General features: G+C 53.9%; 1 protein-coding gene across 2 annotated transcripts; it reads left to right on the top strand.

The window, feature by feature from the left end:
- The first annotated feature begins 209 nt into the window (after window positions 1–209).
- Window positions 210–11,478, top strand: MVK (mevalonate kinase). Of its 2 annotated transcripts, none has more exons than XM_032128096.1 (10): window positions 210–322; window positions 416–563; window positions 1,366–1,513; window positions 2,498–2,653; window positions 4,456–4,559; window positions 5,386–5,431; window positions 6,244–6,334; window positions 6,723–6,839; window positions 9,556–9,709; window positions 10,017–11,478. In XM_032128096.1, exons 1-10 carry the CDS (start codon window positions 245–247, stop codon window positions 10,166–10,168), a joined length of 1,194 nt encoding a protein of 397 aa, XP_031983987.1. In that variant the 5' UTR covers window positions 210–244; the 3' UTR covers window positions 10,169–11,478. The 2 variants fall into 2 exon arrangements, with proteins under 2 accessions (XP_031983987.1, XP_031983988.1); XM_032128097.1 differs by having other exon boundaries at window positions 9,973–11,478.
- Window positions 11,479–11,791: the final 313 nt, after the last annotated feature.

Below are 11,791 nucleotides of genomic sequence, written 5' to 3'. Positions count from 1 at the left end.
CCTCCCGGCCGCCGTCGTCGCCGCCGCCGCCGCGCCGTGACCCTGCGTGGCCACCGTCCCGCCCTCAGCCCACGCGGTCACCCCAGGGCCGCACCACCCCGCAACGTCGCCTTTCCATTGGTCGCCCGCAAGTCCCGCCCCTGCCAGGCGCTCGGCGATTGGTTGGGCGCGGGGAGGCGGGGCAGGGCGCGGCCGCGGTTGGTGGGCGGGGCTGTCAGTCAGCGCGGGCCGTGGGGCAGCGGCGATGTGGGCGCGGGAGCTGGCGGTGTCGGCGCCGGGGAAGGTGATCCTGCACGGCGAGCACGCGGTGGTGCTGGGCAAGGTGAGGGCACGGCGAGGGCTGCCGGGCAAAGTAAGGGGTGCCCAGCTCGGTGAGGGCTGTCCGGCCCCGCTGACCCCCGTTCTCCGCCCGCAGGTGGCCCTGGCCGTGGCGCTGGACCTGCGGACGTTTCTCCGCCTGCGGCCCGGCGCTGAGGGCCGGCTGAGCGTCTCCCTGCCCGGCGTCGGCGTCTTGAGGAGCTGGGACACCCCCGGCCTCTGGGCCCTGCGGGGGCGGATCGCAGGCAAGGGCCGAGGGGGGGGAGCCGCTGCCCCGGCGGAGTGAGGGGCTCTCGGCGCTGCTCGGTGCCTTCTGCACCCCGCATGAGGTGACCTTGCAGAACCCCCGTGGGGGTGACCCTGCAGGGGGTTATTTGTCCCCCCTGCAGTGTTTCAGAACCCGGCTGTCTCTGACCCCGCTCAGTGTGCGTTTCACTGGCCTGTCCCTGCATTTCTTAGTTACTTACGTCCCCCTTGTGACCCTGCTGATGCTCAGGTGTCCGTGTGTGGCCCTGTTCCCTTCTGTTTGGGGTTCCAGGGACTTGTTCCCGTGCTGCTGTGACAGAGACAGGAGCCAGCCTGGGTCCACATCCCAGTGTGTTACTGGTGGGGGCCAAACAGGAGCCTTCCTGAAGCTGCTCAGAGCTGGGGGCTCCTGGGGAAGTCAGGAATACAGTGCCTGTTTTCCTGCCTGTCTGTCCCACACCAGCCCTCACTAGAATTTCTGCAGCACCTTGTGCTGGCTGGAGGCCCAGGATATCCCAGTTCCAAAATCCACATTCTTTGATGAAGAGTTTGTGACCTGCCGAGTTTTCCGTAGTGATTATGGATGGATGCACTGGGAGGTGTAGGCAGGGAAACACTGGGATTTCAGAGTGGCTGGTGAAGATGTTCCTTTTACTTTATCACAAATCCTCAGGTAGAACCTGAAATTGGCTCCAGCTGTTTCTGCCTACTGTAACAGAAGGTTTTGTTGTAAATACTGCTCTCAGTGTAACAATTCCCTGGTTTCTAAGTGTTTAAACTCTCCCCTGCTTGCTTCCATAGCTGACTTTGATGAGTCCAAGTCCCCCAGCGTAGAACAGCTGGATGCACTGAGGGAGTTTGCTGGAATTGCTGCTGGAGCCTCAGCTCCAGAGAGCCTTGCTACTCTTGCCTTCCTGTATATGTGCCTGGCTATTTCTGCTAAGTATGGGTAAGGCTCTCCTCCTGCCCCAAAATTTTGGTGGTGGGTGGGTGCCCCAGGCAGGTGAGCTGGGAGTCTCTGCTCTCATTTAGTTTTGAGGGCTGAAACCAGAGCAGTTCATGCCACAACACAGTCACAACACAGACACCCTTCCCTCCAGCAGGCAGCTCGTGTCATCCTGGCTTAGGCTGGAAAAACAGAAATAAGCTGTGAATTTGTTGTCTGAACTAAGTCTGATCTCTTTATGGGCTGGATCTCCCTAAAACTGTGAGAACTTGGGGCTGTTCCAGTTCCCAGCTTAGCCCAGCACCGTTCATGATCTCGGTGTGACTGGATGGGTGCTCAGGGCAGTGTCAGAAACCAAAGCAGAGCCCAACTTCTGTATTCTCATCCAAGAAATCAAAGACTAAAGAACTGGGACATGCAGCTGGGTCGTGGTTTCCCTGCAGTCTCAGGGTGGCACTGGGACTGTCACTCAGCAGCACTGAAAAGCTCCTGGGTTTGGTTTTGGGGTCTGTGACGCAACCCAGGTGTGTTCAGTGGAGCAAAGGGACATGGATATGTCCATGTTCCATCTTCTCCACCAGCCTGTTGCTCCAGTGGGACGTGGCTGTGCAATTCCAGATTTGGGATGTTTACACTTTGTTCCGAAATACGTTTAAAATCCAGTTTACAGCAATCTCTGAAGGGGCTCTTTGTGGTGCTGCTCAGGTATTTAGTTACCAGGTGCCCCTGCTAGCAGCCTGACAAGCTGTGCCAATTATGGATCCAATTCAGGAAGGCTTTATTCCAGCACAATGGCTTGGCCAGGCTGCTCAAATTTGGGAGTGAGCCCTCCTGAAGCCCCTATGTGTCAGATGCATGTGCTGATGTTGCCAGTTTTCACCCAGCTTTCCCTGAGATCAGTCCTAATCGGCCTCCTTTGCCTTTTTAATGTTGTCTGGAGGTGGAATCCGGGGTGGTTGTGTCAGTCCCTGTGTGTCTGTGTTCCAGGGATGTGCCCAGCGTGGATATCGTGGTGTGGTCGGAGCTGCCCACAGGAGCAGGGCTGGGATCCAGCGCTGCCTATGCTGTGTGTCTGGCTGCAGCCCTGCTCATGGTGTGTGGAGCCATCTCCTGCCCGCTGCAGGAGGGAGAATCCACAGCCAGGTAAGGAATTCCAGCCTGGGATGCAGAGCTCTGCTCCCTGTGCCCCACCTTTCCTTTTACCTGCACGAATTCTGGCACTGCCACCTCTCCTGGTCTCTTTTGGCTGTGACCACAAGTGACACCCTGAGCCCATCTTCTGTCCCTGCCCAGTGTTTCCAGCCCTGTCCCAGAGACTTTGTAAAACTCCTCCTGTTTCCCTTGTCTAGTGTCAGATAAAGAAACCTGAAAAAGGGGGAAAAAGCTTTATTTTTTCAATGGAGTAGAACACACTGAAATTTTTCAACCTCAGTTTCCTCTGTCTCTGAGCATCTTACGGGTTTTGCTTTGAGTCCTCGAGGATCCTTTCTGGGATTTTTTTGCATCTCCTGTGAACTTATTTCTGCATGTGCTACATTTCCTCCTGATCTCCTGCCTGTCTTTCCCTTTTATCAGTACCTGGTGAAAGAGAGTTTCTTTCCTTCTACCCTTGCAGTTCACCTTTGGAAGCCTGGGGTGCTGTGCCCTGTGTGAGAGGAGGCTGTTTGAAGCTGTTAAAAATCAAAGCTGGAGGGGCACAACCTCTGTTGTGTGGGTTTTTATGTGGGGCTGAGAGTGAGACAGCAAGGGGGGTGGTTCTGTTTTCTGCCTCTGAACCAGAATTTGCAGCCTGACCCAGAAACAGCTTCTTGTTGGGAGCACTTTGCCCCCTGTACTCCAGCAAGTCTCCCAAATTGGGAAATGAAAGGGCAGCTCCAAGCAGAGCAGCGAGGATGTCTTCATTCCCTGCTCGCCCTCCGTGGCTTCAGCATGGATCCAGCATAATTCCTGCCTTCCAGCTGCTGTGCAGAGAGATGGGGGTGTCAGACTTCAGAAGGGTTTGGCTTCCCATGGCAAGAAAAGAACAGCAGGATTGAGAGGCTCCTGTGTCGGGAGGAATCGCAGCCTCTCAAAGAGGATTAGAAACAAGTGGTTTACAGCGCTCCAGTTCCTGAGGCTGGAGGTGTGAGCTGTTTGCTGAGCGCTCCCAGATTAAATCCTGGCAGGTGGAATGCAAGGTGTGTGGACATGGATAAAGACATTCAGCTGAGGCCCAGGGAAGTGGGAGTGAAGTGAAATGGTTTCTGGATAGCAGGTGGCTCTTGGAGTTTCTGCCTTGCCTTGCAGGATGCTGTGAGGCTTTTCCAAAATGTGGATTTGTGCCTCTGCTCCAGCGTGGAATACCCATCGAATGGACTTGTGGTGTGCAGGCAGGGTCAGAGGTGTGTTTTTGTGCTCAGACTGAGAGCAGGATGAGATGGGCTATTGGGAATTCCTCTATGGGAGGGGGTGAGGCCCTGGCACAGGGTGCCCAGAGAAGCTGTGGCTGCCCCTGGATCCCTGGAAGTGTCCAAGGCCAGGTTGGATGGGGCTTGGAGCAGCCTGGGATAGTGGATGCTGTCCCTGCCCAACCTGTGCCAGGGCCTCACCACCCTCACAGGGAAGAATTCTCTCCTAGTATCCAATCTAAACCTGTCAATCTCTGTCAACTTTAAGCCGTTCCCTGTTGTCCTGTCATTCCAGGCCCTTGTAAATAGTCTCTCTCCATGTTTCTTGTAGCCCTGTCAGGCACTGGAATTAGGTGACCCCAAGGCTGAACAATCCCAACTCCCCCAGCCTTTCCAGTGTGTGGTTAACACACCATGTTTGGTGAGGTGGGGATGAGTCGGGACTTGAATTCCATGAAATCTGATCTTTACCAGGTCAGGGCTGGAATCTTCCTCCTGAATCTGCTCCCTCCACTGGTTTGGAGTGGTTTGTGTTGGAGTCATTTCCTTGCCTTCCAGGTGGACAGAAGAAGAGCTGACACTGATTAACAGCTGGGCCTTCCGAGGGGAGCGGGTGATCCATGGCAATCCGTCAGGTGTGGATAATGCTGTTGGCACCTGGGGTAGGTGTGTTTGCTGCTTCCCAGGCAGAAACTCCCAAATTCAGGTCCCTGTTTTTGGCCTGAGCACAGGGAATCCTTCCCTGCCTCAGTTTGCCCCATCTGTGAGCTGGGCCTGGAGCCAACTGGAATGTTGGGAACTGGCTGCAGGAACACCAGAGCTCTGTCCCCCCCCAGGCAGGTGCCACGAGGCAGAGACCTCGCTGCAAATAACTGATACTTAAACATTCTGCAGTGAACAAAGAAACCTAATCCTGTCCCAGGGATAATGCAGGGGAAAATGCAGTTGGACAGCTGTCATTTAGTTTCAATTAGCAGCGACTTCCCAGTGTTTTGAAAGTGTCCTTGGAGGCTGTTAATAATCTTTCTAATGAGACCTAATCGCAGTGCCTCTGTGAGGGTAGGAGCCAAGTGAGACATTCCTTCTGGACAACGAAATTCCACGCTGCAGGATAGCTGCTGCCACCCAGTGCACACGTTCAGTCCCTGGAACCCCACGTGCTTGGCTCTGCTGTGGGGAATCGCTGCTGGGTTCTGGTTTTTTTCAGGAAAGATTTCATGCTGACCAAACTCTTTGCCTTTTCAAAAAATTATTTGATGTGATCCTGGAGGAGAGGAGAGCAAAGGAAAAGGCTTTGGGTTAAGCACGTCCAGCCAGACCCTCTCATTAAGGTGAAGCAGGGCCATGCTGCTGGAGAACATGGTTCATTTAGCTGGTGTTTCTTGCAATTACTGTCACAGGCTCTGGGTGAGGTTCTGAAGATGAAAGACCTTCTGTGTTATCTCTCAGCTCGCTCTGCACTGAGACAATACATGTATTTTACTTTAGGTGGAGCCCTGAGATACCAAGCAGGAAAAATCACACCATTAAAGAGGTAATACTGGAGTTTAAAAATAACCCTCACACACGGTGGGTGGAACATGTCAGAGAGGCTCTGGGTGGGTGTTGGAGGGTATGAGGATGATGGGAGATGGCTGGAATGTGGGAAGGGCTCTGCAGCCCCATTTTGATTGTGGGCAGCCTCAGTTGTTGGGGTGGATGGGGACAATGAAATGTTTGGTCATTATCTGACATTAGATGAACAGAGCACAAAGGATCAATATTAATTTCATGGCATTATGGGCAGCAGGAATGGATCTGCTCCTGGCAGCAAATGACATTGTGGGGAGGGGGAACTTTGTGCTTACCTGGTGGTGGGAAAACACATTGGCAGAGAGAAATCCGGGTCCTGTGTGTGCCTCCTGCCAGAGAAGTATAATCTAACTCCATTAAAATCTTTCACAGTGCATGAAATTTCTCTATTAGCAGTTAATGGCCACTGCTGGCTACCCTTGTAGAGAGTATTTCAAAGGAAAAAATTTGCTTGAAAAACATGGATTTCAGTAAATACATGACAGTCCTATTTATAGCTCTAGTACAGTTGTTCCTTGTTTCCAGGAGGAACCAGCCTGAACCCAGCCAGCATTGAAGCACCTGCTGAAGTTTTGTAAAAGGAATGGGACTCCTTAACTTGGGTTCTTGCTCAAAGAGGCCTTTTGAGGCAGAACAAGCTGTAGCCTTGGGGACTGGGAAGGAAAGAGGCCAGGAGATGTTCCCTGCCCGTGGCAGGGGGTTGGAATGAGATGAGCTTTAAGGTCCCTTCCAATCCAAAGCGCTCTGGGATTCTCTGCCTCCTGTTGCTTCCAGGGTGCCCACTCTGAGGATCTTGCTGACCAACACAAAAGTCCCTCGGAGCACCAAGGTCCTGGTGGCTGGTGTCAAGGAGAAGATCCTGAAGGTGCAGGTGGTCGTGGGATGGAGATGTGGGGGATAACTTTGGGGAGATAACCCTCATGTGGGACTGCAGGTCTCACAGGGATCTTTTGGGAGATCCCTCCTGTGGCCACCATCTCCCAGCTGCCTGGGAATGGGGTTTCATCTTCTCCCTTCCTCCAGTTTAACAGGAGTTAAAATTGCCAGTTTTCAACCATGAAAAGAGCAGTTCCTTCCTCTGGCCTGTTTCCTTCTCTTCCTTCTTTTTCTGCAGGCAGGAGCAGGTTACCATCGCCCTGCTCTGGGAATGAGTGAGGAATTGCCCAGCTCAGAGAGACTGGGACCAGTTTCCTCCCAGTGGTATTGAAAGAGCAGCAAGCAGGCACCTCACATCCCTCCTTCCCCCTTTCCAGTTCCCTGCCATAATGAACCCGGTGCTGGACTCCATCGATGCCATTTCTCAGGAGTGCCAAAGTGTTCTGGAAGCGATGCCTGCAAATCCATCACCGGAGCATTACCCTGTGCTGGAGGTAAGGGGTTTGCTCGCCAGTATTTTTAGCCACTGTTACTGTTGAACATCAAAATGTCATTTAAAGAACATTAGGTCTGAAAAAAAAAGTGATAGCAGGAAATGTTCAGTTCCGAGTGAAACCGTGGTCTGGGTGTGCTGCTTTTAATGCCCTTCCTGGAGCCAGGAGCCAGAAGCTGCTGCTGGTGCCTCTCCCCAGCTGTGTGCAGGGAAGGAGGGAGCAGGCCTGGGGCTCTGGGGACCTGTGGCTCTGGAGGGTTTGTTTCTCTTACATGGAGTGATCTCAGTGCCACAGCTCTGGCAGTCGCTGCCTGTGAAGTAAGTGCTCTGTCATTGCCAGGGCTGGAGTGAGGAGAGAGCCCAGAGCCACTGGTTTGTGATGGACTGACTGGTTCCCAGCCAGCTCCTGGTGTTCCATGCTCATCCTGGCTCCAGAGAGCCACAGACAGAGCTGTGCCCAGGGCTGACCTGACATTGATGCACGAGGTGCACACAAAGATCTGTTTGTCTTGGCTTTGCTCAAAGAGGAGAGGCTGGGGAGGGGGAGGAACAGGCTTCCGAGTGGAAGAAGTGCTGAGAGTGCTGTAATGCTGCTCCACAGCACCGTGGGGGAGGGATGTGTGGCCATGTCCCAGCTGAGGCAAATCTGGCCTGGCCCAGGGAGCCAACTTGGACACTCAGGAGCCATTTGGTACCAGTCCTTGTTGGCATCTGGATCCCTCCCCTTGGCTCTCAGGAGGACCTCTGCTTGTCCTTGCTCTTGCTCTGGATCGTTCCCGTGGGATTCATAGCAGAGTTCTGCTCCCTTTGCACCGGGGGGATGGTGGGATTCTGGACCCACTGGGGTGGGCTGAGCTGCCATCAGCTGGGGGAGGTCTGCAGTCTGTTCACAGCACAGCTTCACACAACTCCTCATCCTAATTCCACATCCTCAGGCTGTCAGAAGGATCAGGGGACAGGGAAGAGGGGGGAATAATTCGAGTTATGCTTTGAGATCCTCACGTGGAAAATGCCAAAGCATCCTTGTGTCCCACACCCAGGAAGCAGCACTGCGGTGAGCAGGTTGAATCTTGTTTTGTCTTGTGCTTGAAGAGCCCACAGAGGCCCAGCTGATTAGATGCAGCACATATATATAAAAATCTATCTTTGGGGCTGTTTCTGAAATGTGCAGCTCTGGCCAGCGCTGTATTTGAACCATGGAACTAGTCTAGTGTGTCATAAGCTGTCATCAGATTCCTGGCAGATTTTGGATCAGGAGATGACAGGTGTCTTGGATCATCACAGGCAGTGCTGTGCCCTCACTCAGGCATATAAAGAGGCCTCTGGATGGACGTGTGTCCTGCCCAGCCTGGAATGGGTGGTGGCTGAGCTCTGCCTGCCGCCAGCTCCTTCCTCTTCCCACAGTTCCTTAAACAACAGGCAGAAATGCTCCGGAGGGGGAGAGGGATTCTTTCTGCAGTGCCCCTTCTGTGTGGTGCTGGCAGGATTCCTGGGTGGAGCTGAGGGAGGGGGATGTGGCTGACACTGCCCTGCTGCTCCCTGTGCACAGAGTCCCTCCCAGCTCACCAGGAGCTGCAGGCAGGGACGAGCTCAGTGCCACTTGCTGGGGGAGGGAGCACAAGGCTGCTCTTAGGAAGCCTCTCTGGGACTGGTCCTGTCCTGGCTGGTTCCTGGCTTGTGAAACCCTCTGGGAAGAGTCACTACATGCTTTGGAGGGGATGGAGTCGGGCTGTCAGAGCAGTGTTGCTGAGAACAACCTTCCTCTGCTGCAGATGCTGATGGGCTGGGAGGGCCCTGTGGTGCCCAGGGAGCCTGGGAGCTCCTGGCCCTGTTCCAGACATGCTCCAAGCACAGGCCAAGCCCTTCCCTGTGCTCCTGAATTCCTCACCTGTCCTACTGGGAGGGGAGAAGCTGTAACTTCCACTTCTGTGTGGTGGTGTCCATCCCTTGGGCCGTTCAGACTGTGCTGCTGGGGCAGCTTTCTCTGGGAGTAGCGGGTCTGGCTGGGTGGGAAGCATGGCAGGGATGCTCCCACAGCTCTGCCGGGAGGATGGGCTTGCTCAGAGGGGCCTGTGGTGCTCCTGGAGGGAAGGACCCTCTCGACCCCACTTGAGCTGGGTGCCAGATTCCCGGCGTGGTGCTGCCAAGAGGCTCCTTGGCTCCCAGCCCGGGCCCTGCCCGTGAGGAGGGAGCAGTGCTGCACAGACTGAACACGGGGAGGTCCCTCCATGTCACCTCTCCAGCAATGCCTCAGCCGTGTCAGAAGTACCTGGATTTGGCTTTGCCAGATGGATTGCAGAGTAGGGAGCAGGGTGACAGCCAGGAATGAGAGCTGCTGGCTCGGTGCCCTTCCCACAGCCGATGAGGGGCCTTGCACAGCCTCCTGCTCAGCACTCGAGTGACAGGGCAGAGGACAAGCAGTCGCGAGGCATCGGAGAGCTCTGGAATAAATTCCTGCTGGCAGCTTGCAGTGATCAGGATTTTCTTGGGAGGTGCAGGAGCTGTGGTACCCCTGTCACTCTGCAAGTCGGGAGGGGGGACTGGGGCACATGAGCAGCCCAGAGCTCAGACTCTGGCCTGACCTTGCTCCTGGTGCTGGTGGCCAAATTTCTGCAGAGATGAGGTGGTTGTGAAGGGTGGGAAAGCAGGGCTGCCACTGCTGTAAAGAGCCTCTATCGTGATGTGTGCTCATCTCCTCTCTTTGTGGTTGCTTTTAGGAATTCTTTGACATAAACCAACACCACTTAAACGTGCTCGGAGTGGGCCACCCCTCCCTGGACAGGCTGTGCCAGGTGACAGCGTCCCACAGCCTGCACAGCAAACTGACCGGGGCTGGCGGGGGTGGCTGTGGCATCACCCTGCTGCCACCAGGTCAGTAACAGCCCCTTGGGCATCCTTGTCTTCCTCACAGCCCTGGGGGGTCAGGTTTGGGAGCAGAGGGATCACTGCCAGCCCAGGTCTGGCTCTGGAGGGATGGGTGGGATATGTCCCAGCACTGCCTGGCACTGTGGGTTGCAGTGTGTCATCCAGAGCTGATTCAGAGTGTTCATTTATGTGTGTCAGCCCCTGAGGGCACTGGCCCCGTGCCAGGGGCTGTGTTTGGAGGAGCCATGGCCCTTTCCCTCTCCCTGCAGTGGCCGAGCTGACTCGCTGGCTGCTCTTGCCTTGCTCTTGGCAGACACCTCCCCTCTGGCCGTGGAAGCAGCCAAGCAAGACTTGTGTGCCTGTGGATTTGAATGCTGGGAGACCAAGATCGGGGCCCCCGGGGTGACCCTGCACTCCTGCTCCTCTCTGAGTGCCCAAGTGCTGCACGCGCTCACCCAGAGCTGAGCTGCTGCCTCTGGCAGGACTGAGCCCTTGGCACCATGTCCTCAGAGCTTTGTGTGCCCAGATGCCTGGAAACTTCTTTCCCCTCTCCTGTGTGGCTGAGGGCCTCCAGACGTGGTTATGGAGCCAGTTTGGGGGCTGGTGTCACTGGGATTTGGGGCTGCCATGGGGACCTGGGAGCACCCAGCCAGTGGTGTTAGACCAAGGCTCTCAAAATCCTGGTTTCAATTTCCTTCCTCAACTGCTGTGCTAATCCCAAGGGGCAGGAGGAGAGGGGCTTGGCTGGATTCCAGGGTGGATAATGACACTTTGCTGCTTCAGATGCATGTGGTGTCCGTTCCCTCATCCCTGGTGTCCCGTGGGGGCTGGCAAGGTGGATCTGCACGGTGCTTTGACATTTTTGGGTGAAGAGCATCTTTGGCAGCTCAGGGCTTGATGCTCAGGTCTCTGTTTCTTCTGGCCTACAATTCCCAATGAAGAGCAAACCTTTAATACAGCTCTTCCCTGCTACCAATTAAGTGTTGGATAATTAAAATGCAAGATAAAGCACAATTCTAGTGAAATTACTGGCTTTCACTCTTTTCCATAATCTCTGCCTGGGCTGATAAGCAGAGTTCTGTAGTCAGACTCTGGTTTTTACTCACATGCTCAAGGTCTGGCTCAAACAGCACCTGCAAGGAAGGCAGCTCCAGGCCAAGGGCAGGCTTAAAATTCCTCCTTGTAAAAGCTGTTCTCTCACACTTCAGTCTTGAACCAGCACGTCCCTGCCCCTGCCTGGTGTTGGGTTTACTTTGGTGTAATTAAGCAGGGGAAAGAAACCCAAACCACGTCCTCAAAAGCTCACCGTAAGTTGCAGTTGACAAACTCTAAAACCTAAATGCATTTAGACTTATTACGCAAATGTAAATGCATTTTTTACTCCTGAAATTTTAATGAGCTGTGCCACAGAGTGAAAGGGAAGTGGCTGAGGCCAGAATCTCTGGGAGTCATGAGCTGATTCTGAGGGACTGTGGTCACTGCAGTACCTGCCAAAGGGGTTTTATCATCGCTCTGTTTGTCTGGGGTGGGTTTTTTAAGTGGGTTTTTAAGTGTAGCTGTGTTCAAGAATCACTTCACTCAAAGCTGAGTAATGAATTGGCAGAGGTGGGGAACTTGCCTTCCCCTTCCAGTCCAGGGCTAAAAAAAATCAAGTGGGAGAAGCTGAGATGTTCTAGCTCTAAACTCCCAGCATCATGGTGACCAGCTTTAGTTCCCCTGATCCCATGTAAAACTGTCTCTGTTTTTAATAAATCCACTTTTTTTTTATGTGCAAAGTGTTCTTTGATAATTATGCTGGATACAAAAGGAAAAAAGCACCTTACACTGCTTCAGGAAAGCAGGTCTCAGATGCTGCCTTTCTACATGTCTAATTACAATTCCAATTTGCATCTGAGAGCGGCTTTACACTAATCACAAGTCAGAAAGGCTGATAAATAATTTACCATTTTCTAATACAGTGTAATCAATGTGAGGATCTGGGAGTGTGTTGACTTTAACCACTTACATGTGTCTACTTTGTGATGTTGGCACAAAGAGATGCCAGATCCAGCACAGGGAACTTCCCTTCAAAATAACGTGTCTGGGGCA

The sequence above is a fragment of the Corvus moneduloides genome, chromosome 18 (assembly GCF_009650955.1).
Source record: "Corvus moneduloides isolate bCorMon1 chromosome 18, bCorMon1.pri, whole genome shotgun sequence".
In the NCBI taxonomy this organism is placed as follows: domain Eukaryota; kingdom Metazoa; phylum Chordata; class Aves; order Passeriformes; family Corvidae; genus Corvus; species Corvus moneduloides.
The sequence above is the reverse complement of the archived record's forward strand: the minus strand, read 5'-3'. Positions and strand labels throughout refer to the sequence as shown.

What these genes read in the sequence shown, in the direction of transcription:
- MVK (XM_032128096.1), top strand. Translation starts at nt 245, where the DNA reads ATGTGGGCGCGGGAGCTGGCGGTGTCGGCGCCGGGGAAGGTGATCCTG. An exon ending in TCAAGGAGAAGATCCTGAAG is followed by an intron (nt 6,335 to 6,722) that starts GTGCAGGTGGTC and finishes CCCCCTTTCCAG; the next exon opens with TTCCCTGCCATAATGAACCC. An exon ending in CATCACCCTGCTGCCACCAG is followed by an intron (nt 9,710 to 10,016) that starts GTCAGTAACAGC and finishes TGCTCTTGGCAG; the next exon opens with ACACCTCCCCTCTGGCCGTG.